We start from the raw sequence: 27862 nt of genomic DNA, 5'->3' as shown, positions 1-27862 counted from the left end.
CGGTAATATTGGTCAACATACCAGAGGGTCTGAAGACAACTTACATGGATCAAAAAAAGGTTTGGTTAGAAGGAGCTAAAAACAGCTGCACCCAGCAAGCAAGAGCTACCTCAGACGATACAGGAGCAAGAACATTGCCTGTACACTATCTAACTTACGCGTGAAATGCAAACTACAATTTTTGTGTCTATTATATATAACCCATTATGCTTTAAATGTCTTCTACCATGGACGTGGCCTAATTCTCCTTTAAACACATTCCAAAACACACATCCCAAACACACAGAGTTAAGTCACATAAGTATAATTGCATGGCCCCAGTTGGCCTGAGGAGTCAAAAGTAGCTCCTGGTAGCTGCTACAGTCAAGATAACCAGGGTCATCTAGGGTACAAGCAGAAAATGAATAGAACCCAGGAATTATAAACCCTGAGCTTAACATGGGTGACTGAGCGTTTTGCAATGTACCACCAGGTCAGCAGATATGACCCATGTGTCCAGTGAAAAGTGAAAAACCTGTCATCTGCCCTCCAAAGGCCAGGAATTTGTGCCAAAGAGATTTGGCTGAGCAGTCCACCTTCCTGAAAAGTTTTCACTATGGGCCCTCTTCTCACTTCTGATTGAGAAGTGTTTGCCCAATCAAAGGAGTGGAGGGTTCCACCCAGAATTCCATACCGCCATTCATTCAAGAGATGTTTGCACAGGCCTGTTTTTCTGTTTGAATTCTGGGACTAGCAGCTCTGCTTTTCACATTATAAATCCAGGACTGCAAGTTCTAGGAGACAAAGTAATGAAGAGGAGTGTATAGGCATCACCCGAATGATATAGGCCATGTTGGCATGTATATGAGCGCTTTAAAGATTCTTTCCAACATGGGCGATCTCTGCAGAAACATGTTATGGCGGCAGAGTTCATTGACTTCCAATAATGCTTTCTTCGGTGGGGTTACTACAATATTCATCTCAGTGTTATTTCAGTGTTTGAGATGTGTGCACACAATCATTCCGACTTGGGCGGTAAGGGATAACGGTCACCGGTAAGGAGACTGGTGCCGTTAAACTCTTACCGCCCAATTCCGAGGTCCCTTAACGGGAGCCACAAAGAACATGTGGTCTGACCACACGTCCTTTACGGGTCCCGCTAAGGGACCAGGGTGCTAATTACGGGCCTGCTATTCGCGGGCCCATAATTCACGCCTTCCCCATTCCCATTGAGCCCTATAGGGGCTCAATGGGAATGGGGAATGGTTGGTTGAATGGAGACTTACCGGGTCTGCACAGGTCGGAATGTCCCGGTTAGTCCCCATTGAACCAGACCGGACCCGGACCCGGTTTTGGAGGCAGCCATGGCGCTAATAGCGCCATGGCTGCCTCCAAACTCGGAATGAGGCCCACAGTGTGTTGCACAGGACGTGGGATTTATTTATGGTGTGGTGGGGAATAGCATTTTGCGAGGATGGATTTAAAAAGTAGAATAAAAACAAACATGTATTTTAAAAAAGAACTAAACGAATTCCGAACTCTAAAGTTGTCACATGTAAGGTGTGAACCACTATTCAAGTCTTGTTATTGCTTTGCATTTTGGAACTTGCAGTTCAGCAGTTACAATGGAAAACAAAACCGACACCTCAGACACGTTTAGCGCTCTAGGGGTTACGATATAGTGGATTAATCGCACATCTTTAGCCATGGAACCTGACAGAGACTTGTCTTTATTATCCAAGTTCAGAATAGCTCCCCAAAGTTTCAAGGTTATGCTTGCCACGCCAGCATTCCAGGCTATGCTTGCCACGCCAGTATTCCAGTTTATGCATGCCACGCCAGCATTCCAGGCTATGCTTTCCACACCAGTATTCCAGTTTATGCTTGCCACAACAGTATTCCAGGTTATGCTTGCCACACCAGTATTCCAGTTTATGCTTGCCAGGCCAGTATTCCAGGTTATGCTTGGCACACCAGTATTGTCTTTTAGGCCAATGGCATTGTCCATTCTGCGACAGGTAAGCCCAACTCCCTAAACCCTTGACTGCAAAGGTTTATTTACTAAAAATCCAGGATTGTTTGTACATGAGGGATAACACTAGGTCTTTTACCATGAGCAGTCCTGCTTAATACCCTCTATGGGCCTCATTAAGAGTTTGGTGGTATCCCACCGGATTACTGTTCCTGGCACTTGGTCTGACGGAATTACCGGCAGAGTACAAGTGACGGGAAGGATGGGTATTCTCCATTCCATGGAGTCCAGTAGGACTCCATGGGGGGAATTGCCAGTAATACCGGTGCTGGTAATACTGGTATTTTTTGGTGATGGTGTGCCGGAATTACTGGCTTAATTCATTGGTTTATGAGTTAAGTTGCATGAAACAAGAAAGCAATAATGACCAGACATGTATTGGTTGTAAAATGTAGGGAGATGTTTTTATCTCATGTTTGACTTGTATTTTAAGTTTTTTCTCTTCATTATTTTCATGCTCACCATTTAATGTGCCTCTCTTCACTACGTTGTGATTCTCCTATGGTGTGGAACTGGCCTGTATACATTTTTTATATCAACATTATGTATTGTTTTGGGCTATTGTTGTTTTGGCGAAAGCCCTGAAGAGGAGCTTTAAAGTAGAGGTCGAAACACATGTCGGCTTAGCCTATGAAATGAAATAAAAGCTCTGTGAAAAGCTTATAATCAAGATATTGGGTGTTTGATAACTAGAAACTTGCCAAATTGCTTTTCCATTAGTGTTAGCAGAGGTTTTTAAAGTAGTACAAAGGCACTGGTTCATTCGCAGGCAGTTTGTTGAAATAACAGGGCTTGGCCAAGACTTGTGAGATAACACAACTTTGTTTGACACAGGACTGACAACAACAGAGCATAGGTTCAAGTCTCCAGCAGGGGAGCTGTTTGTCTTTTTAAAGAAAAATGTTAACTGGCCTTTCCTACTCTCCTGGAATGGTGCTCCAGGTGACATAAAGTAAAGGAACTATGACTGATTTGCCTGAGAAGGGAACGTCGTGCCCTTTAGTTCCCTCCCACTTTCACCTCTGTTTAGATCTGCAAATGCTAGCAGTGCAACATCGACTTACGAGTAGTATCCCTGTCAGTGGTTTAAGTGGCATGGAAAAACAAGCCGGGGCTCATTAAGGGGGCATGGTGTAACAGGCTGTCAAGCAGGGGGTCGTCTCAGCGTGCAGCCCATTAGACCACAACCACTGAATAAGCCCCGGCTTAACAGCCAAATGAATGAGCTGCAGGAGACCCCTGCCAGGCAGAAATGTGCAGCAATCAGCACGCTCTTCCCCAGGGGGAGAGGGTGCTGAGCCCTGCATCTCATAACAAAAGGGATGCCTGGTGGGGGTCGACACCACCCCTTTTCTTCCTTAATGGTGGTGCTGACCCAGTGCCACCATTATGGAAGAAAAGGTGCAGGCCCAGCTCCACCATTATGCAAGAAAAGGCGACGACAAGGCCTTTTTTGTAGAGCCTGAAGCTCTCGCTTCAGGCTTTAGAAAAAACTGCCTTGGCTTCTAAAAGCCTCACCTTTGCTTCCACAATTGTGGTGCCTGCCCCCGCCGCCACGGGCCTGCGCCACAATTATGAAAGAAAAGACATTATTTTATACAGCCTGAAGTTATCGCACATGAGTGAGATCTTCAGGCTGCAGAAAAAAGGTCTTGGCCTCTAGCAGCCTCATTGGCTGGGGCTACTGACTACTTTAGGAACCCCGGCAGCACCCTTTTCCAGCCACGTGTATGTTTCATGGCTGATCAAATCATATGCACTCAGTTAGTACCTCAATGCTACAACATAAAGGTGCAAAAAGCTTTGAGGATGCACAAAGACCCCTCCCTTGTGGAAGAAATAATGAACACCCTTAACCACTGAACATTCACCGTTTTGCATGAACAAAGCAAGGTATTGCCTGAAAAAAAACGAGTTGGAAAATAACGAGGCTGAAAACACTGAAATGTTGTAATCAAATTGTTTGATTTTTTTCCACAATTCTTCAAAATAAATAGATATAGAGTAGGGTTAGGGGATACATTAAGGTGGGGGATGTGGAGGGAACCGTGGGGAGTCTTCCACTGCATTACATTTTGAAAAAATGTGCAAAAAAAGAAAAATAAATTCGAAATCCGAGTAAAGCAACATTGTTGTTTTTAGCTCGTTTTTTCTCGTTATTTAATTTGAATCCATCAAGCAATGCAGACTGAAATGAAGAACGAAATATCCACCATTCACCAAAGCTTTGCCAATGACAAATATCTACACAATCATAGAGGAAGGCTAGCTCAGGGACAACGTATTTGTCGTCTTGGAAGCAAGACAACGCAGCGCAATACAGGTTCGAATCCCGATCCCGTGCTCAGAAACCACTTGCTAGTATGAAGCGTGTTATAAAAGAACAATTATAATTATAATCCTAAGTATCCCATGGAAAGTATGAAAAGGGCATACTAGAAAGACGCGTGCATTGTGCTTCAGCAAAAGCCACATTGCCAATCATTCCCACTGCCCGGCACAAAACCATCAGCATTCAGTGTTCCCTAAATGTGGCCACCTTGCCAGAGTGTGTAAGTGTTCAGTGTATTGAACTGTGGCTATGGTTGACACTGATGAACTAGGCAGCAATGACAATGATAGCAAAGTTACACAACGTCGACCAAGTGGTTCCCTGTGTTGAATTAGATGCTGCAAGAGGAAACCACCCTACAATGCACTACTTTATGACATATCAACCAAATTGTTGACCATCTCTAGCTCTGACTACACAATCATTTCTGCAGAACTCCGGAACGCATTCATGACCAACTCTTCTTGACACCAGACATAGCCCCATGGCACTGGAGACTTCAAAAGTCCTATATTGAATTCCGTTGCAGATTCAATGATCACCAAGCCCAAGGAAATAATATTTGGCATTGATTGGTCTACCATGCCTGGGATGGAAAGAACGACTCCTGAATATTTGTCTTGTATCAATGCTCACTATCAAAAAGGTCCTGCTGATTGTAGGCCACAATGCAAAAACCTACTAGCCAAATATGCAACAGAGTTCCACAAATGCCCAAGTACTTAAAACAATGATATTGTCCATTAAGAATAAATTGGGACCTCTTTCACTTACTGCAAATAAACAATTGTCCCTATTGCAAGACTCATTGATCAGATACTCCATCCTTGAACCCAATGATGCTGTAGAAAGCCTCAGCCCTATTGTCCTAATTTCAAAACCATGTAACAAGAGACCTTGCCTATGTGTTGATTTATGCAGCCTTTATGCACACATTGTTACAGTTATATGTGACCTTACCGACCTCAATTACAGAGTGGAAAATGTTATTGTTGACAAAACACCAAAAAACACAGATATTTTGTTTTTTTACTTTGCGTGGCCCCCTCATCATCCCCTCCAAGCTCCCCTTTCTTTTCCCTTTTAAAGCCACCCGAACCCCATCCTGACCCATTTTAACCCCTTACCCCAATCTCCTTTATATATTTATTTAAACGTTTCAGTGTTTTCCTTTGTTATTGTCCACTCTGTTTTGTTCCACTCTGTTTTGTTTATGATAAAATGACTGGATACCATTGTTACAGTTTGCCACTTTCCAATATTAGTGAACTGCTATCGCTCCAATTGCTAAGGATTTCAATCAGGCAATACACCCAGGTCTCGCCTAGCATGTAATGCACAGATTAAATACTTATTTATTGTGTCTATAGGTTGAATATTCTGAGTGATATACCACTCATATTACACCCTTCTCAAAACACCCCCGAGGATACACTGGACCAGGAATCAGGCTGGTTGGTAAAGGTAAACATTTATTTATTTATTTAAAATTCAAATCAAACACAAATTTTAATATATTTGGGCCAGCAATCACGAATGTGGTGACAAAATAATCAGAAAATAATTAAGGCAATTGAATTCACTTTTGAGCAGCACAGAAGATAAAACACAGGGAAAGGAACAGTTTTGGTTTGTAGAAAAGATAGCGTTTAAGTTAAGATTCCCTCTGCAAAGCCCTTAATTCACAAATGAGCAGTTCTACACATATGTCAGTAAGCAGTAGGTATTCAGGATTAAAAGAACTGAATACAGTGTTTGAATATTATCTTCCCTCCCCAAACAAGAGAGAAAAACGTTTTTGGGAAATTTACACTTTTTTAAAATGACAGTTGAAAATGGCTTTGTGAACCAATCAAAAGTGTGCAAAAATCCTTAAATTGATATAAATTCCCATGGGAGCAATACGGAACAGGTTCTAACAAACATAAGCCACAAGTTGAGCAACAGAACACACTTCAAATCAGAATGGGAGTTTGGAAATACTGTGAATGGGAAAACACACATGTAAAACTTTTGCAAATTTGCAAATTTCCGCCTAAATTTCACTATGTGATTTTTAATAAAAACTGGTCAAATACACTGTTTCGCAATGTGGTTCTTGTTTGTGGATGTAGCTACAGGTCTTGGGTTTAAGTGAGAGTTGAAATTAAGTCTCTAGCTATAAAACTGAAGAACTTATGCAAGTTTGAATGAGAGTCGTTTTTGAGAAAAGTAGACCAGAGAAAAGCAGAAATTTGGTTTTCAAATGACAGATTGGTTTAATTTAAACTATATTAATGACTAAGAAAAAGAGAATGCCACCCGTGAATCTCCACAGTTACGCACGGCCGATTGTAACCCTTCACGTGGCGGATACTCTGTTTTTCGTTATGGGAATTACTTTAATCCAAATCACTAATCACTTATGGTCTTGTAAAACAAATGAGCAAAAATCAACGCTAACACTAGGGATTACAAACAGGGTTGCAAGAATGGTTCTGACAATATTAGAGGTTCTTAAGTTAAAGAGAGGATGGGTTATAGATTGGGATAGGACAAGGCAAATATACTATGGGTTACTAGGATTCTTATTGATACTTACAGTCCACTTGTAATTTAAGATTGGACCGTCAGGTTCTGGTCGTCACGGATCAGGTCTACAGGCAGCAGGGCACTTCTGGCGGAATTAGATCAGCTGGGCGGTTCTGGTCAATTGGACTGCACCTCAGATTGGATTGGCCCTTCTGGACACTGTAGATCAGTGGTATGGTGAGTTTCAGCAGGCAAGCATGAATGGTAGCAAGCCAAACTGGATCAGAATGATTTCCCTGAAGTTTTTTGGGATGATTTCAGGATGTGGGCCTAGCTGAAAAGAGTTCAGCAAATGCTGAGTCCTTGGTTTGGTCAAGATGAAGAATTCAGGAACAAGATGAATAAGTCAGGACCAGAGCATCAAGCGGAAATCAGAATGGAGTCAGGAATCAGTGTGTGTCTGTGTGTTGTGAAGTTCCCTTATTTATCATGCCAAGTGACTTCGCTCAGTTTAGAGTAGGGGCAGAATTACAGTCCACACCCACACGGCTTTGAGTGGTTAAAGGCACTTGCCTTCTTCTGGGTGGAAGACAGAAAGAGCTGTCATATTCTATGATGTGACTTGGGAACTCCCACAGACATATGTTGTGGGTTACCTTTACCTCCAACTCCTACGTCAGTGCAAGCTGGCTTTGTCTTTCTGTGGAATTATGTCAATTTTAATCATAAAGATTTAGCCTAACAATTCCTAACCCGGTACATATCTGTGTAATCAGCCCTAGAACACGGGTATACAATATTAGACTTGCAGCATGTCAGTTTTTTTTCTTACTTCCCAAGTGAGCAAATGGCCAGTCCTTTGAAGTTCACTAAGAAGCCTCCCCCCCATCCTGCCCCTCCTCTTGGAGGATGGATGTCCAATTCTTATATTGTCTGTGCCTGAAGCAAGGACGAATGTCTAATGAGGGCCTTTGTTCCGAGTATGCAAGGCCTTCCAGCAGCAATTAAGCCTTTCCTGCCCGCAGTGAGGTGTCACCCATTCCCAGGCTGAAGCTGTCAGCTCAGACTTAACTATTTAATTAACTCAAGACTGGTTTTTGACTTTAAGTTCCTTACATCCTTCATTAACACATACATGAATACAGTTTATAGGTGGATTTTGATATTTAAAGAATTTGGCCTTTCACAAAAACATGCTTTTTAAACAGGTGATTTTGCACTTCCTTCATGAAAAAGTACATTTAAATTGAGTCTTTTACATCAGATTTTCCTCTGCAGCACACACATGTTATTCAGCATTATTTCTGTCCTTGAGTGCTGGGATTTCTTTGTAGTATGGATATATGTATCCAGCCTTTGCTTGGAGTTCTCTCTGCACAGCTGAAATTGTTACATGTTGCAATTTTTAGCTGCATTTTTTCCAGTGGAACTGAAAACAAATGTTGCTGGGCTGCCTTTTTCATGAAATACATTTCTTAGCTGCTGTCAGTCAGTGAGGCCCAGCTCATCTGAGCCCCTCAATCCAACACTAGATAATCTGTAATTTCAGTACCCTTTTAATTCCAATGGTTCACTGGAAAATAAAATGGATCTAGCGCTAAAACAGCACTTTGAAGGTTGCAAAGCTTCATTTTAAAATGCATTTTCGGTTTTTAGCCCAATTCTATGGCATTGCTTCATGTTAAATGTAACAGCACCCACTGGCATGTTCCTGCAATGAGAATTCTGTTTTCACCCCCACCTTGACTGTGTGTGGCAGGGGTGTGCAGCCTTTTATGATTGTGACCCATTCGCAGTTTTGCAGATGTTTGCGCGCACAAGGGTTAGCGCATCCATTTTTGACTGTTTCTTTCCACATTTGTAAAGTGATGCAGTGGGGCATATCGGAATGGGTCAAAATATCCCACACAATAGAATGTGAAACTGTTTCAAAAGTTAGATCGTAAAACCTGCAACCAGCACTGTGACTTGCAACTTTTCAGTCCGAATGGAATCTACCAATATTGGTCTTTCCTCAGTAGCATCCATCTTTTAAAGACTAGTTGCCCACTTACTAAAAGGGAAGGTATACTATTTTTTTAACATGATATTCCAGTCTACGGCAGTACCACAAACCACTAAGTGCATTCTTAAAATACGTTAAAACAACACTGCTCAATAACAGAGCAGCGCTTATTTTGCATGCAGTGCGGTACAAAAATAAGTGTACACGCCTGCCATAAAAGGTTTAGGACACATTTTGCATCTGTTTTTACACTCCAGGGCATTTTCATTATTTCGGTGGCCAGAGCAGGGGCAAAGAATGTAATTGCTGTGTCCACCTGCGCCATATGTTCCTCCTGCCAAAAATAATTATTAACTTGTAATTTACAGGCTGGTGTTAATGCATAGGATTTTTATGAAATCCGCCTGCTTTTAGCACATGCCAAAAGCAGTCAGATTCCATAGGAATCCACTGTACATGCCTTCAGCATTTGCAAATTGTGAAAGGCATTTACACTTTTTGCACATACGAAGTGCAAACAAAAGCATGTGAATCTGTTTTTCCCTGCTTGACACTTTTCTTTACACTTCGTAGTGCAAATTATCAAAATTGCACGAAGAGGATAAAGTGCAAATGTAGGCCTGCCCGTGCGTGCAGGTTACATTATTTTTTTTAAATGAGCCCCAATGAATTTCTGTTCTTTGTGCTATAACAAGAGGAAGTAGATTCCACTTTTAAGATTAGATTCTAATAGGGCAATGTTCACTGGAAGCAATGCCCTGAAATTATTTTATGTAAACATGTTTTTTGTGTAAGTGGAAACTGACAAACCTGATTTTCCCAACTCATCATGTGAATTTTTACAGACTTTTTAAAAAACAGTTCCTATGGAACTTTATTCACCGCTCCATGCTCATTACTTACTGTAGTAGCATCCAGAGAGGGCGACCAGCAGCCACACGTAGATAGCCTGTCTTTCCCTCATCCTGCAGTTAGCGGCACTCTTCTTTCTTTGGAAACATGACCTTCATTGCTGAACAGCTGAAAAACATAAGACAGGGGTCATAGATCAGACGTTTTCAAAGGTTTCAGCTAGCAACACTTCATAAGGAAAATAAATACAAAAACAGAAAGGCTGTATCATGTGGATTGGTACCAGGGGCCAGATTACAGAAACGTTGAACTGGTCAAAGTGCAATTTTCCACAGTGCTACTAGTGCAAAATACATTAGGCCGGATTTACAAATGCGTTTTCCAACGGCACAATCCCACTGGAAAACGCTTTGTAAAGTAGACCCATTGGGGCCACATTAGAAAACCTTTGCGCCATTGAAAGTGCAATTTTACATGGTATTAGTACTAGGACAAACAATATATATTTTCAGTGCATTTTTGCACCAAGACAAACTTTGCCCTAGTGCTAATACCATTTTGAATCGACACCAGAGCAAACTTTGCCTGCATGCAAAGGTGCATTGAAAGAAGGGTTTTTTGCCAAACTGCAAACTTTGCCCTAGTGCTAATAACATGCAAAATGGTAACTGTAATCGTTTTTTTTGTTTTTTTTTATTAAAAAGGTATTATAACTTTATCGTGGGTGCTTAACCTTTACAAAAATAATTAACAGAAAGAATTCAAACACTCTTCTGTCCAAGACATGAGTTGCAAAGTTCCCTTCTCGGTCCCTATTCCCTGATGATAGGTCATTCCTCTTCATTGATGCACTTTTTCTTGCATGCAGATCTGCCACCAGTCTTCACCGTCACATCTTCTGGACTCTCCAAAAAAGGCTCCCAGCATCACAGTTCTGTGTGAAGTAATTGCTTTAGAGAACAGGACAAAATGTTTAAGTTTTTCTTTCTCGTTCTTTACTTTGCACAGTCTGCATGTATTACTCCTTGCACCATCTGTTTTCCTTAAGGCTACAATGTCCAGGGTGGGATAAAGATTCAGACGGAATCGCGTGTATCTGGCTTGAATCCCGCTACCTGCACACTTTAACAGGTATTTTGGCAAGACATTATAAGGCCTGCATACGACAACTTCTTGGTGACAGAAATTCACATGGCTAGTTTTGTCTTGGGTCTGGATCCAGTCCTGTCTCCGCAATTTGACCTTCGAGACCGGATTAGTCATAAGCTGTTGTTCCGTCGTAGCTAGGTCTTGCAACACATCCGGACAAGCTGTTCTCCACTCCTGGAGATCTTTATCACGACCGCCCATGATTGCTTCTTTTAAGATACCAAAGCCTCTGACTGGTGTGTCCAGGACGCAGTTCTGAAATAAGGTCAGATATTTTCAAATGACCTGAGCATTCATGGAAATCAAGCCAAGCTCTTGCATTATTATTGTTGAAGAGGGTACACAATTAGGAATCTTCAGCATTTTCTTACAGAATCTGCCCTGCAGAATTTCCCATGTTTGTCCTGGTAGTGTCCCAAAGCGATCGGCCCCAAAGATCACTGTTGGGACTAACTTCATGTTATAGAAGGTTTTGACTGAAACGATTGCAAATTTGCAAAACCTTTTCCAAATCAGCCTTCCCTTGTTCGCAGGTGTTTGTATTTTTAGTCTGCACATATTTACATGTGGTACATCTATGAATTGTAATAGTGCAAATGTTTTCTAATATGGCCCAAATGTTTTTTGCACATGGGAAAACGTTGCCCTGGTGCTAATACCATGCAAATTTGCATTTGCACTGTTGAAAAGTAGTTTCACTGAGTGCATTTGCTGCATTTAGACGCATTAACCAGCTGGCCTGTGATAAACTCCTGTTACCCCTGCATGCTGCAACACCATAAATGAATGTAATTTATTACCATTATCATGGTGTTTTTGCCCAGAGCACTGCACTTAAATGAAAAGGACAATGCATTTCGATAAAATGTAACTTTGGCAACAAGTAATGATGGAAGCTCAGACAAAAAGGTGGTGTTTAAATCTGACCTTGTACCTCATTACAGCCTTGGAACTAACGCTCAAACAGGAGGTATTTGCGAAATACTTCCGGTTTTAGTACTCACCAGCAGTAACTATCATGATTTTACAGGGTACAAACTGCAAAGTTCCGAAAAGCAGAAGCACTTCCGTTCATTACAGGGAAAATACTTTTTGAAAGGGGCCATTGGAAGAGGGTGAAAAAGTGGGCATCCATGATGCTCTCCCTCTCACCACCTTGCCATGTAATGCATGGAAGGGGCAGGCACACTGATACAGTGGCAAAGCAGTGATTGGGCAGATTTTAGGATTGGGCAGAGTTTAGGAATACTACCGGCGGTAATGCCAGATTCTTTCTGCTTCAAAGCACTGTAATATTCGATTCAAATATTACCCGGTTTCATAGCACTGAATTTACCTTATCCACTCAGGAAAGATGAAGAGCCGAGTAAACCCTGCCTGGCTTTTGGACGAGTGAATCGAGGTTGCGGTGCTCGACTGTGCACGTGGCATACAGCCTGCAGTGCTTAATTCATAAGAAAGTTATTGCCAGGGCCCAAATAGTTTCCAGCACGCCTGTGACCAACCGAGGTGGATAGCACCCACAACTGCTCCATACAGTGTTCAAATATTTGTGGTTAAAGCTGCAACTCCCACCATTTCACTGAAGGTGAGGAATCATCTGACATGAAAGTGGTGACATAACATATTAGTTGTGGCTTGAAATAACATAAATGTTTAAGTCTTTCTTTAAAACACATCATTTGTAACATTTTGCTCTGATTCTATCAGTGGCAATTGAAACATGTTGACCATCTAACCACGGACAAAAGAGAAAAACATGCTTTCCTCCTATGGGGAATTGATGTACAGATACAGGCACAATCATTACTGAACTCATGACCTTTCCTGTGAAACAATTGTGGGATATTTTGACCCACTCAGATGTGCTATGTTACACCACTTTGCTACTTTGATGCAAGAAACAGCACAAACGGATGCGCTGACTCTTGTGTGTGCCAAGATCCCTAAACCGCGCTTTTCAATAACCAGGAAATGGCTGCACCGCCCTGCTAACACACATTTCAGGTGGGGTGCAACAGAGTACTCACCCGCAGAATGTGCCAGTGTGCTCTGCAACATTTTACATGGAGCAAAGGAAAGAAGCAGCATTACTTTGCTCTAAACCTAAAATGCCTCTTTAAAATGTCAGCTTTTCAACCTTAAAAAGTGCTGTTTTGTTGCTAAATCCATTCATTTCTTATGAACCACCATGACCAAAGGGGCCCTGCAATGCCGAGGATCAGTCTTCAGTCTCAGAGGAACCGGGCCTCATTTGAATGACAGCTCCTACAAAAAGTATCTTTGGAAAAGCAACCAGGGACTTTGTTTTTCATTTTCCAAGGGGGGGGGGGGACACTGCTATTTCTTTGCAACAGTATCTAAAGAATCAGCTGTCCAGAGAAAGACTCTAAACAAATGCTTGATACATTTATCCATGCTGCAAACAACTCCAGCACTCAAGAAAAAACTATAGCTGCATAAAGTGTGTATTTGCTGGAGATGAAAACCGAATTTAAAGAAAAAGTAAAACGTGCTTTTTCTGACTGAAGAGAGAAAATCGCCTATTTTTAAAATATATTATTGTGTACAGGCTTGATTATTTAAGAATGTAAAAGGATTTGCTACTGTTAAAAATCCACCTATAAACGGTTTAATTCCATAGGTTTAAAGTAAACATTTAAAATGTGAAAATCAAAGCTAAACCCAGGCTAAGTTGGTAAACTATATAAAAAAAACCTGCTCTGCCAGTTGCTAGGCCTGAGAAAGGGGGACACCTCAACGTCTGGCACAGGAAAGTGCTAATTGCCAGCTTGAAAGACTTTGAATGCACCAGGACAAAGAAACTTCACAAGCTCATCAGACATTCGTCTTTGCTACAGGCTGGGACAATAGCAGGCTGAGACTCTGACCTGTCAATTGTGAGGGGCAATAAAACCTTCAATCAAGAGAGAGGCCCCTCATCCTGTTTCAAAGAAAGTGACAACTGACAGCAAGTGGGGTAAAGAAAATGATAAGTGACAATAGACTTCCTTTTGGTTTTAAAAGCCTATTTTGTAACTGAACGTTCAAGACATTTAACAGCACGAATGAGGAAAAATATGAAAGTTGGTAGTTTAAATCTAATTTTATGCTTTTTCTTGAAGACTTGGTAGAACTCACTACTGCATAAGGAACAGAAGTTGTAAAGAATGACAGATTGTGGGGAAAGCATTGATATTGTGCACATAGCATTTTGTACACACATCCCAGGGTTAAATGCACATCTGTGTACAAAATTGGGACATTTTAGGCCAAATCTTTCATGGTTAAAATTGTTAAAATCTAGCAGAAAGGCTAAACCAGGTCCCGCAGACTTGGGGTTTGGGTTGGAATATGACCCACAAAATATGTAAGCTGTGTATCTGATTTTCTCAGAGGTTATCACTGCATAAATATGTATTTGTGGTCAAATTACATTTTGGTTCTAGGAGCTAGGGGAGGTTTCTAGACATTGTAAAATTCACACCATAAACATGGCATCCTTTTCTGTGATCCAATCAGCGAAGAGCAAGGCAGAAACTATGCTCTGGTCCAATTCTAGCTTTATGGGTGTGGACAGTAAGCCTGCCCATGCCATATACTTTAGTGATGTCATTTGGCATGATAAATAAGGGAACCTGACAACACTCAGATACCGATTCCTGACTTTCGTCCTGATTTCCTGCGTGGCGTCCTGTTCTTGATTCTTAATTAAACTTGATCCTGATGTTAGATTTCATTGCAAAGCCATGGCCTATGCATTGCTGAACCCCTTTTCAGCTAGGCTTCAAATTCTAAAAATCCCAAAAACCCAAGGGAAGCATCCTGATCCAACCTGGCTTGCTACTACTAAATGCATGCCTGCTGCAAACTCGCCATCCCACTGATCTCCAGTCTCCAGTAACCACAAAGCCCAGTCCAGTGCAGTCCGGTGACCAGAATGGCCTAGATGATCCTGTTCCGCCCGAGTTGCCCAGCTGTCCATGGTTAGACCCGATCAGTGTGATGACCAGAACCCTTGACGATCCAAAATCCTAAATTAAAGTGGACTGTAAGTATTAATAGGAATCATAGAAAACCATAGCATACCTTTCCTTGCCTTGTCTCATCCCAATCTCTAAACCATCCTATCCTTACCTTAATAACGTGACATTGTCAGAATCCTCATTGCAATCCTGTCTTTGATTTATCTTGCTAAGCGCCATTTCTTAGTCATTTTTATCTTTTGTAAATCTTAAAACTATCAATCCTCCTTCAAGTGAACCGACTGGTTCCGCCGGAGTGGGCACTGCGGATCTGGTGGTGAAGTCATTAATCAACTCTATAGCTTACAGTGTCCCTCCTTAGTATTCTCGCTGGAATGCTCTAGCATAGAGTAAAACTATAGTAAATATGTTCTTGTCCAAACTGAGTTTCTTTTCTGTTTTCACTACCCAATTTTTCTAAAAATGCCTCTCATTCAACATTGCATATCTTCATCAGTTTAATAGCTAGGTTAATTTTAGGCGGGAATCCAGAAATTTGCAAAGTTTTACATGTGTGATTTTTATTTGAAATTATTTTCAAACTTCTATTCAGATTCAAAGTGTTTACTTTTGCTCAAAATATAGCTCATGATTGTTAGTATCTTTCCAATGTTGCTCCCATAGAGATTTGTACTGATTTGAGAATGTTTGCACACATTCAGTGTTTTACCCAGCCATTTCTGAAATGTCACTTTAAAGCAGTGTTCTTCAAACTTTTTTGGCCTGGGCCCCCCCTGAGCAAAGTTTGGGCAGGCCGGGCCCCCCCAAAAGTTCCAGATAGACAGTATGTAGAAATCTCTAAGAACGTTTGCGTGCCGTCACCGCACCCTACTCCCAGTACAGACCCTGGGATCTCCCCACCCTACTCCCACCACTATCCCAGTGCTGCCACCCATTCTGCTCCCAGCAGTCCCATAACACAAGCATACACACATCCATTCACATTTAAATAAAAAAAAAATCACCATAAACGTACCTTCTGCAGGGGCCTGTGCGTGGTTGCTAAAATGCCCCGCTCCAGGTTGCTCTGCCCGTATGTGCGAGGAGGCGCAGGAGCACCCCCTCGCACATACATACATGCAGTGCCCCAGCCAGCATTTCCAATCAGCTATGCAAGGCTGGCGAAGCAAAACACCCCCAGCGTTGCATGGCTCAGTGATCATGTGCGGCTGGGGAAATGAACTGTCAAAGGGAAATAGTGTTTCCCTTTGACAGTTCAGCCAGCCCAGGAGCACTCCCTCAGCTGGAAAAAGCAGCTGAGGGAGTGCTCAGTGTTTCACTGGGCTGGCTCTTCAGCTCCTCCATAATGGGTGAGGTGGCCAGTGGGTGGACACCCCTCACCCATTATGGATGAGCCGGCAGGCTTGTACTGGCCTCTAGGGCAATAGGGCGATGACCGTACCAAAAATGCAAAATGCTAGTGTAGGCCAGTCAAAATGGGCCACTTTTTTGGCTAACGTGGGCCAGTTTGAGGAGTTACTTCACTATGCAGCTAGTAGTTTTGACCATTGTTGCTGAATAAATATTCTTTAAATATCACAATTTGTTAACATTTGAACAAAAAACAACCACTTGGGTACTATTCAAAAAGTCTGTGACTAAAGGACTGAATATCCATTTGCAACTGCTGGCCATTTTTTCATTGGTGCCTAAGACTGATTTATGGTCCAGTCTGACCATGTGAGCTGCCCCTTCACATTTCCTCCAATCTAAAAAAAAAATTTTTTTTTTTTTTTAACATTTCATGCTGGGCTCTGGCGCCCCCCCCTGGGATGCGGCCACGCCCCACTGGGAGGGCGTGCCCCACAGTTTGAAGACCTCTGCTTTAAAGTGTAAGATTTTAAATCCGTTTTTCTCTCTTGTTTGGGGTGGGAAGGTTAGATTTGAATTCTATTTTATATTCCTTATTCCTGATTACCTGCTGCCTACTTATTTCTATTTAGAATTGTTTGTTTGTGGGTTGAAGAATCTTGCAGGGGGAAATCCTAACTTAAGTGCTATATTTCCAAACAAGCCAAAAGAGTTCTTTTCTCTGGTGTTTTCCATCTGTGTTGCTAAAGAATGAATTTATGTGCATTACATACCTTCCTATCAGTTATTGTCACCACATGTGATTACTACTCCCTTTTAAAAGTATATGTTTCATTTGAATTGTAAATAAATAAATTTTACCTTTACCAACTAGCCTGATTCCTGGTCCATTGTGACCTGGGGTATTTGAGAAGGGGTGTGACATGAGTGGTATATCACTCCGAATATTGAACCTATACATATAATAAAATAAGCATTTCAGCCGTGCGCTGCATACTAGGCTGAGACCAGGGTGTATCGCCTGATTGAAATACTTAATAGATTTGGGGACTCGTGCCGTGATTTTGAGTTTGAGTTACCATCCGTGACAGTCTAGCACAGCGGACTAACCTGCAGGGTAGAGACAATTTGCTTGGTTGGTGTACTGTACTACACTGTACAAGCGCCTCCCAAAACAAATACTGCAAAACCAGGCCGGTCTGTAAAAGTTAAAGTAGTCAACCCCAAAATCATTAATAAAGAAAGTGATATTTCCAAAATGCCGATCCCAGTGGAAATCAAAATGGCTAGGGAGCACCTCCTGCACAAACATTTTGTCAGGGGTGAGTGGCCAGAACAGAATGAACATGTCTGGCAGCAGGAATTCACAGAAAAGGTCACTGCCATGAACCTGGATACATGGCAGGACAAGGGCACCTTAAATCAAACGCTCAGTGAATTGTCCATGGCCGTAAAAACTAAAGAGAAGCAAAGCAAAATTGCCAGAATTGCCGCCTACCTATACCTCCACATAGGTGTGATGCAGGAAAAGCATGCTGAAAACATTGTTCTGGCACAGAATCAAACTGAATCACTAGAGAGAATCCAGAATGATCTAGACTCTGCAGAACAAAGGCTACTGAAGGGCTCTGCAGAACAAAGGCTACTGAAGGACCACGAATTAGAGGCAGAATCTAGAGATTATGTCACAAAATTAAATGAAGGTCTGTCTCTCCTACTGAAAGAGAATGCAGAGCAAGACACCCAATTACAGGCACTGAAAGAGGAGTGTCAGGAAAGGGTTGACTCTCTGCAACAGAGTCAACAGAAACTGGCGCAACAATTCAATTAAAATAGAGTCTGCACAGAACAGATAGTTACCCTACAAAAGCAGATAGAAACTTTGAAAGAGGAAAATAATAAATTAATTATGAGAGACTTCCACTCTGGGGAGAGAAATTTTATCAAGAGAGCCAGAAATCCCATACTATAAAAAAACAAAGGGACAACCTGGCTGAACAGAGGGGCACCCTAAATCAGGAGAGAGATGCCTTGGGCCAGGAAGTAAACCAATTAAAAACAGAGCTAGAGGGAAGAAAGTTGGTCATCCAGGAGCTCAATGAATTAAAGACAGAATATGGGAAGCTAAATAGAGCTCACCAGACGGGTGGAGGATGCTCTGGGAGAGGGAACACCCAGACCAAAGATGCTAAAACTCAGGAGGTGAGTCTCGTGCAGCAGAAATTGGCCCGGTATTCCCAGACCATGCAGGAAGCGCAAAGAGACAATCTGGCTCTCTGTGAAAAGAATGATTTGCTCCACCAGCAAGTGGCAATGCAGGAGCGAATCATTGAGAACAGTCAGGCTTTAATAGAGGAACAAAAGGCTCAGATTTTTGCTTATCACCAGGAAATAGGGGCTGAAAAAGAAAAGGTAGAGAGGGACAGAGCAACCCCTAATCATAACATAAGGACCCCTGTACTCAGGGACTCTAACCCCTTCAATACCATGAACTCTGACAGCTTCATGTCTACTGGCTCATATGAACCGGGGGCCATGGGGAGGGCAGAATTCAATAGAGTTGGTAATATGGGACTGACAGAAATTGATGGACAGGCGTCCCTGTACAGATCCCCAAATGTTAGGGCTAATATCTCTGACCAGGAAGACTCCTATGAGGGGAAAGTCAGGGAATTGGATCCACAAAAATACCGCCTACCAAAAGATCAGTGTGTGAAATTTGGTGGGGAACTCCAGCAAATAAACCCAAAAAGAGTATCCTGAAGACCTCTACCCAGTTAGGGCAGTGGGGGGGGGGTATACTCTGCCAATCCTGGGAGCATCGGTGAGTCAGAAGACTCTTCTGAGCACTGAGCACCACAGGAATAGGGAAACTAGGCCCCCACATTCTGCAAGCCCTTCTCAAGCTCGCAGAATCAGGGAGTGCCTAGAGGATCAAGAAACCACCTCCAGTATCAGTGCCTCTGAGTCTGAGGACGAGTGGACTATGGTGAGTAAAACCAAAAAGGCAAACAAAATTAAGAGAGCTATGCAAAAAGATCCCCTTAGGCAGATCAAGGCCATTAGGAATGTAATAACTCCATATCATAAAAAAGCAAAGTATCCTGTCTGGGAACACCTAGAATTATATGAACAGATGATGGACACTTTTCATCTGAAGGACAGCCAGAATTGCATACAGTATGTGAAATGGACATTCTCCCTTGAATACTCCAGTTTCTTTGCAGGACTGGGGGATCAGAACCACTCAAGATGGTCCACCTACAGGGCGGCCATCTTAAAACATTTCTCTGCATATAGAAACCACCAAGAGGCCCGCAAGGCGGCCTACAATCCGCAGTGCGGGGAATATCAGGCCCCACAAGAAATTGTGCAGGAGCTCCAACGTGCCTTTGCGCAGACCACCAGGAGGGTGCGCACAGATAGTAGGGAGTTCATCGCCACCTTCTTCCATGCAATCCCCAAATATATAATGACACAGCTGGTGATGGACTTTCACGAGAAGAGATCACTGGACTGGGTCATAGAACAGGTGACCCGTATTTATGAGGTACAAAAACCTGTAGATAACAAGAACACAAATAAAAACCCCAAACCAGCCAACACCCCTGCTGCTGCTAAGGTGGCGGAGGTGAAGGTTGCCCCCAATTTAGATCTGGAGATGGGGGGGGCCTAAAAATATGCCTGTCCAAAATCCATCCAACCAAGGAACCAGAAGGCCCTCCGGCCAATCCCAGACAGGTGGTAGTCAGGGAGGTAATCCCACAAATGGGACCCCTAACTCCCCCAATTACTTTAGGCCCCGATACAAGGGTAACAAACCCATCCTGGGGTATGTGTGGACTCCCCCAGCCCAAGGGGGGATCCAACCAGGTATCAGGTATGTACCACCCTGGGAAACCTCCCTCCTAACTTTCCCCAGGAGGGCAGTAATCCCCCAAATGGCGGGTTGAGTTTCTTCCCCTGGTACCCTCAAAACTTCAACCTACAGAACAACCCTCCTTTCTTTCCCCACTTTGCTGAGCCCAGACAGCCCAATCCGGGAGAGGGGAGGCCCAGGGTGGAGGGTTACCCCAACTATCCAAACCCAGGGTAATATGGGAGAAGGGATAGCTACCCTTCCCGGGATTCACCTAGGATGGACCAGGGACCCCCATACCAGCCAGAACGGGTTTCACAACTGGAGCGCCAGGTCCAGAACCTGTCCCAGGATCTGGGTGACATGTTGAGGGCTCAGCAGAAACCTCAGATGAACATGGCGACTCAGAACCCCACAAACCAAGGGTCTGGCACTCCAGAACAATGACGGGGAGAGAACCCAGACAACCCACGGGTTCCAAAGGAGGAGGCACGGGGGGAAGGGAGGTGTAAAGACTTAGAGGAAGCTTCCTTCCCCACTTGTGAAAAGCACCTGGAAACCCAGGAACCAGAACCAAAATCTTCTGCCCCCAAAAGTCTGCAACCCAAGGAAAAAAGGGCGGGTAGGAGAAATAAAGAACCTAAAAAGGCCCATTTTGTGGAGGCGGTTAGTGTCCTTCAATTTGAAGGAGAGGGGTCCTTAGAGGATTTTGGGAGAAAGATCTTCTCCTTCAGGGACGTGGGAACTCCTCTCATAGAAAAATGGGTCCCAAGAGATCCTAATGAAGACTGGGTGAATGTGGGGACTGAGTTAGAATCGCTCATTATTGAACCCCAGAATGATAATTTGGGAAACCCCACTGCGCACACCTATTCTGGTGACTGCCTCCAAAAAGGGGGGGGGGGCAGAATCAGAACCAGGAGAGCCCAAAACTCCCCCAATATCCAACTGCCACATTTGTCTTGCAGCTCCCCAAACTCCCACACAAAATCATGCCCAAACTACCCCTGTGTCGGAATCAAGAATCAAGATATTGACCAACCAACTGGTCCAAAATTATCTCTGCCCCCTTGAGGAGAAGGAGGGAAGATTTTATGCCCCAGTCCAAATACAAGGGCAGTGTACAATGTCGGCACTAGTGGACACTGGATCCCAAGCAACTCTTCTGTCAAAGAGAGCCTTTGATCAGCTGAATTCAGGAAGGGGGAGAGATACCAGATTCCTCTCACCGCTCTTCCTGGACAACTTCAGAACTTCGATGGGAAAGAAATTCCTGTTGATGGGACTGCGGATGTGGAAATTAAAATTGGGTGACATAAGGTGAAACACCCAGTCATAGTCGTGACGCCAGAGGGCACACCCTGTCTACTGGGGAATGATATCCTGCGAAGGTTGTCCCCCCTAATAGACTGCGTGAACAAGGTCCTCTGGACCCAGACTAACCGGCCAATAAAATTAAAACATTGGGGGTCATTATGAGGTTGGCGGTAAGGGGTTAACGGCACCGGTAATGGTGCCAGCGCTGTTAACCCCTTACCGCCCTATTATGAGTCTCCTCGCGGGACCCGTAAATTGTGGCATGGTTACCTCCAACCTCGTAATGACCCCCATTGTGTCAAGCTTGTTAGTTTAAATCGCACATGCCATGAACAAAAACAGGATCATATTGAGTTCCATTTTGAAAACCACCAAATCCCTGACTTGACAGTAGTTTCTGTATGACAACAAGCTGGTGATGGGAATTCCTCTCTATTTCTGAAAATCAACCTTCCTTCCAGTTTCAAGTGGCATTCCACACTGGAAGGGAATACCCTGAAATTCTACACTAAGTCACAATCAGAAAATCCCAATTCCATAGTCCAAAATGATGAAAAACCAGCTCAAAGTTTAGTTGATATTCAGAAAATTAGAGAACAGTTATTTATCCCTATTCATTAATTGAGGGGAAGGAATCTGTTCTCGCCTGAGTGTGCGTAAACAACGATAAGATCTTCATCAGCGAAGCCATGTTCCAAAAACTCCCAAAAGATCCAGCCATTCCCACATTTAAATTGATTGACTAATGGGAAATGGACCTGGAATCTCCCAATTCCAAACACCTCCTGCCTAGCAGGTGTATTCTGAAAATGTTTATAGACAACAAAAGCATAGTACATAATTGTTGGGTCGTGCGAGATGTCCCTGCTGCATTCTATTTAGGCTGTGACATTCTCAATCGCTTTGCCATTGATTTGGACCTGATAAACTACAAAGCCTGGTCACAATTAGGGGGTAATCCCATGGACTTTGATGATTCAGAAAAAGCATTTTGGTCAGCCCAATTGCTGCTGTATGCAGTTGAAGTTCAAATTGGAGAGGAAGTCACCATCCCAGGATGGACACGACTATTCCCACTTGAATTAAAAATTAAAAGAGGACAGAAACTGCAAAATCCTGACGTATATGTTCACCTCAATGCCCATCTCCAACAGCAAGGGTTGGGGTTAAACCCAACACCATTAGACAATATAGAACACAACACCATTCCAATATTGATGGATAACAGCCACCTTAGGAACATCACTGTGGGCGCAGGCACCATTATTGGAATGCGGTTGATGACCAACATTTTTCCATGGATTTAGGTAATGGACTGATAGGAACAATCCCCAATTACTGTTTTGACAGTGATAGCGACAATGACTTAACACCGTACAGGATCTTCAACCGGCATGGGAGGAATTTCCTGGTGTACTCTTCCTGCCCTTACGGTAAAAGAAGAGGTGACCTGTGACTTCAGGAGGGATGAGGTGATCTTCCAGGTCCACAAGGACTGCCTTCCCTGCCTGGAACCTTCTGTCCAGGTCAATACTTTAAGCAGAGATTTCTCCACCCAACTAGAGGGGTCCGCTGAGATAGCCGAACCAGAAGTCTTTCCGGGCTTCAGGCAAATGGTTGAAGAGAGAGTCAATCTAGCTGATGCCTGTGAGACTCTGGAGCAAAAGCAAAAGTTGAAACAAGTTTTCTTAGATTTTCAGGATCTCTTTGCGGTGGACTCATATGACTATGGTCGCACCGAAATCCATACAACAACAATTCCCACGGACCCTGGCATGACTCCAGTGTTTGCGAAGCAATAGCGCTTGCCTCTCGCATCCATGGAGTCCCTCACGCAAATAATCAAAAACCTTGAGTCCCGTGGGATAATTCGTCCAGTCCACAGACCCTTCAATAATCCAGTGCTAGAGATTTTAAGACCCAACGGCCAGTGGAGACTCTGTGCTGACCTAAGGGAGCTAAACAACCAGGTCCACATGTCCCGATGGCCTCTCCCACACATTGACCAAGGGCAGGTCCAGATCCAGGGGTCAAAGGTATACACTGCCATTGACCTGACCAATGGGTACTGGACCGTATCTGTCAGTAGGGAGGACCAATACAAGCTGGCCTTTACCTTCGGGGGCAGCAGTACACATGGACCCGGGCTCCCTTCGGATACATCAACTCAGGCAATTAATTTAACATATTCGTACACAAAGCCATGCCCGACTTGGGTGAAAGGGGTAACCTGGCCTATTTACCCAGTTGAGGGCTGCTGGAGCAAAACTATCCTTCCAAAGGGCACAGTGGTGCAGGAACTGTGTCAAGTTCTTCAGGCATGAGATAACTCCTGAGGGGCTCTGTCCCCAGGAAAAGATAGTGGAAGCACTCCTGAAACTAAAAGACCCCACAACTCTGCGTGAGCTAAGGAGCATCCTTGGACTGACTAATTACAGTAGAAAGTTCATTGAGGATTACACAGAGATCACAAGAAACCCTGATCAATCTGTTGAAGGGAGGGTCAAGTGAGAGTGGAGTCCAGAACAAGCCGAGGCAGTAAAGCAACTCAAAAGAAGCCTCTCAGAAGTGCCTTGTCTAGATTACCCTGGCAAAAACAAGGAGTTTTTCTTGGGGACCGGGTTCTCAAATACATGCTTGACCGCAGTATTATACCAAAAGCATGACAAGGTCAATAAAGTCATCTCCTATGCAAGCAAGACTTTATCCTCTGTGGAGGAAACATTCAACGATTGTGAGAAGGCACTCCTGGCAATGGTATGGGCATTGAAAAATTACCACCCGTTCACCCAGGGGGAACAAATCATAGTGGAGACTCCACAACACCCTATGCAATATCACCAAAGTGACAGAATCCGGGCTGGAAATGTGAGTAATTCCAGAATTACTTCCTGGATTCTGTCAATGCAAGGCTTTCCTGTGCAGGTCAGATATGGCCAAAACAAGAAGAGTCCCCTCGCGCAAGGTCTGGCTGACATGCATAATTGTGCCAGAGAAAACTATCTCGAGGACGAAAGTCTTAAAATCCAGGACAACATGGAGGTGTACCTGAATTCCCTGCACAAAGTCTATGAAGAAGACAAGTGCGAGGGAATGGCCACTGTTTATGTGGATGGGTGCTCCTACCATGTTGACAACAGCTGGGAAAAGGCACTGGTGGCCGGCGTTGGGATTGCCTGGGTGAATGATGCGCCGGAATCCTCTGCTGGGTACAAAATCGGTCCCCGTAGTAGTCAGGTGGCAGAGCTGATGGCAGTTCATCAAGCCATCCTCACTGCTGTCCAACACCAACTCCACGAACTGGTCATAATCACCGACTCCGATTATGTCCGGAACGGGTTCGTGGAGCACCTGGTAAATTGGAAAACCAGAGGCATGCTAAGTGCTAACAACAAACCACTCAAGCATGGCAAGCTAATACAAAATATTGATGATAAGGTCATCTCTAGTGGGATGACCATCTACTGGAAAAAGATCAAGGGTCATGCCAGAATAGAGGGACCAGACAAAACTGGAAATTACCTAGCTGATAAACTGGCCAAAACCGGAGCCATACAAGGGGATCTCCTTGAGATCAAGTCCATTTTGGGGGAAATTCAGGTCACTACTATCACTAGGTCCCAGACAAATGTTCACAATGAACTCTCAACTGCCCTCTGGTGTAAGGAGACCCCAGATGCTGATTTAATCATGGCTCAAAAAGAGGATCCAAGCATTGGTAAGTTTTATCAACACATTGAGGACCCTGAGGACTTTCCCCTCATGGATACCAATTGCATTGGGAAAGATGACCTCAGAGTGTTGATGAAATGTCCCAAAAATGTCCGAATCCAAGACGGTTTGTTGGTGAGGAGATCCATATCTGGCTGTGACCAGTGGGTGGTCCCTACCGCATTCCAAAGCCTGATGCTAAGTCACGCCCATGATGTGGCCACAGCCGGTCATCAGGATTTTCATACTACATTAGAAATCTTGTGAGAGGTTGCATACTGGCCACACATGGGGCAGGACCTCGACCAATACTTGAAGTCTTGTGTGTGCACAATTTGAGCCAACATCACTCACACACCGAGCTCCCCTCCAAAAGAGGGGGATGACACTGCCTTGGTCAGATTTACAAGTAGATTTCACCGGGCCCGTGATTCGCTCCTCTAGGGGGAACAAGTACATGTTGACCGTAATATGCTTGTTTACTAAATGGGTGGAATGTCTCACGCCCCAAATTGCAAAGCAGTAACAGCAGCTGCCCTGATGATCAATCACATCTTCTCGCATGTTGGACTACCCCAAAGGATTGAGTCAGACCGAGGGAGTCACTTCACCAGGAAAGTGATGACAAAGATGTGGGAGATCCTTGAGGTAAAAAGGAAATTACACATTGCATACCGCAGTCCTCTAGTGGTGGAGTTGAGAGGTACAATAAAACCATTGTGAGCATACTAAAAACATTTGTGGCAGACTAAGTTGAGATATTCGATTACCACTTGTCCTGATGGCCATCAGATCTATCCCTTCTTCTGCAACTAAAATGTCTCCATTGAGCTGATGACTGGACGAAGGATGGTGCTACCCCAGCATCTGCTCTATAGAACCCAAGAGCAGACATGATAAATGCCTCCACAACTCATGAGTATGTTGAGAATCTGAGAAAACACCTTCAACATGTTTTTGCGTATGATCAGCGGAATCTAGAAATATCTGCAGACATCATGACTACCCACTATGATCTAAAGACAACCAAAAAGGAATATCAAGTAGGAGACAGGGTCTACTTCTACAATTTCCAAAGGAACCAAACCAAAGAGCGCACATTTTTGCCTAGCTGGCGGGGACCTTTTGAAATTGTGGACAAAATCTCACCAGTCGCCTACAGAATCCGATTCCCCAAGGGCAACTTGACATAAGAAAAAAGTGGGTCCACATCAATCAGCTACAGAGTTGCCACCCGAGGCACACTTTGTGGCAAATAGAGGAGTCCATAGAAAACAAAGTAAGGGATACTTCTGAAGCATAGAATATTTCAATGTTCACTGAATGCATGCGTATATCCCACTGCTGAAATCCCAATTGGAGGACAGTAGGGGGAAAAATTGTCATAACCGGTTTGTGTTCTATTTTATAGATTTGCACTGATTATACCTAACAACCAAGGAGGACCTCCTCAGGGACCCGGAAGGAGAAACCCAAGGAAATTAGGAGTGTCACTCCACATCAGAAAAGAAAACCTGAGAGAAGGCTAGGGTATCGTTCAACATTCCAAACAGAGGCAGCGAGGAGAGCGTGTCGCATCATTCGCTGATGGAAGAAGGACTCCTACCCAACTGAACCTGCTTTTTCAAGAAAGAAAAATCACACTTGCCCGACTCCCCCAGGACTGGAAGTCCAGACAAAGTCGGGGGGGGGGCAGATTTTGTGGGATATTTTGACCCACTCAGATGTGCTATGTTACACCGCTTTTTTGCTTTGATGCCAGAAACAGCACAAAATGGATGTGCTGACTCTTGTGCGCGCCAAGATCCCAAAACTGTGCTTTGCAATAACCAGAAAATGGCTACACCGCCCTGCCAACACACATTTCAGGTGGGGTGGAACAGAGTACTCACTGCAGGAATGTGCCAGTGTGCTCTGCAACATTTTACATGGAGCAAAGGAAAGAAACAGCATTACTTTGCTCTAAACCCAAAATGCCTCTTTAAAATGTCAGCTTTTCAACCTTAAAAAGTGCTGTTTTGGTGCTAAATCCATTCATTTTTTATGAACCACTGTGACCAAAGGGGCCCTGCAATGCCCAGGATCAGTCTTGAGTCTCAGAGGAACCGGGCCTCATTTGAATGACAGCTCCTACAAAAAGTATCTTTGGAAAAGCAACACAAACAAATGAGGCTATTTCTTTGCAACAGTATCTAAAGAATCAGCTGTCCAGAGAAAGATTCTAAACAAATGCTTGATTCATTTATCCATGCTGGAAACAACTCCAGCACTCAAGAAAAGAACTATAGCTGCATAAAGTGTGTATTTGCTGGAGATGAAAACCGAATTTAAAGAAATAGTAAAATGTGCTTTTTCTAACTGAAGAGAGAAAATAGCCTATTTTTAAAATATATTATTGTGTACAGGCTTGATTATTTAAGAATGTAAAAGGATTTGCTACTGTTAAAAATCCACCTATAAACTGTTTAATTCCATAGGTTTAAAGTAAAGATTTAAAATGTGAAAATCAAAGCTAAACCCAGGATAAGTTGGTTAACTATATAAAAAAAACCTGCTCTGCCAGTTGCTAGCCCTGAGAAAGGGTGACACCTCAACTTCTGGCACTGGAAAGCGCTAATTGCAAGCTTGAAAGACTTTAAATGCATCAGGACAAAGAAACTTCACAAGCTCATCAGACATTCGTCTTTGCTCCAGGCTGGGACAATAGCAGACTCTCACCTGTCAAGTGTGAGGAGCAATAAAACCTTCAATCAAGAGAGAGGCCACTCATTCTGCTTCA

The 27862-nt window shown here is 43.5% G+C and overlaps 1 protein-coding gene across 3 annotated transcripts in view; it reads right to left on the bottom strand.

The window, feature by feature from the left end:
• Positions 1-27862, bottom strand: part of IL4R (interleukin 4 receptor) — a 318820-nt gene that overhangs the window by 164280 nt on the left and 126678 nt on the right. For all 3 annotated transcript variants that reach the window (XM_069647185.1, XM_069647187.1, XM_069647186.1), the window contains one exon: positions 9763-9879. In XM_069647185.1, the coding sequence (XP_069503286.1) occupies positions 9763-9823 (61 nt within the window). In that variant the 5' untranslated portion in view covers positions 9824-9879. The remainder of the gene's footprint in view (positions 1-9762; positions 9880-27862) is intronic.

Source organism: Ambystoma mexicanum, chromosome 2q (assembly GCF_040938575.1).
Source record: "Ambystoma mexicanum isolate Mex_15411 chromosome 2q, UKY_AmexF1_1, whole genome shotgun sequence".
Lineage (NCBI taxonomy): Eukaryota > Metazoa > Chordata > Amphibia > Caudata > Ambystomatidae > Ambystoma > Ambystoma mexicanum.
The sequence above is the reverse complement of the archived record's forward strand: the minus strand, read 5'-3'. Positions and strand labels throughout refer to the sequence as shown.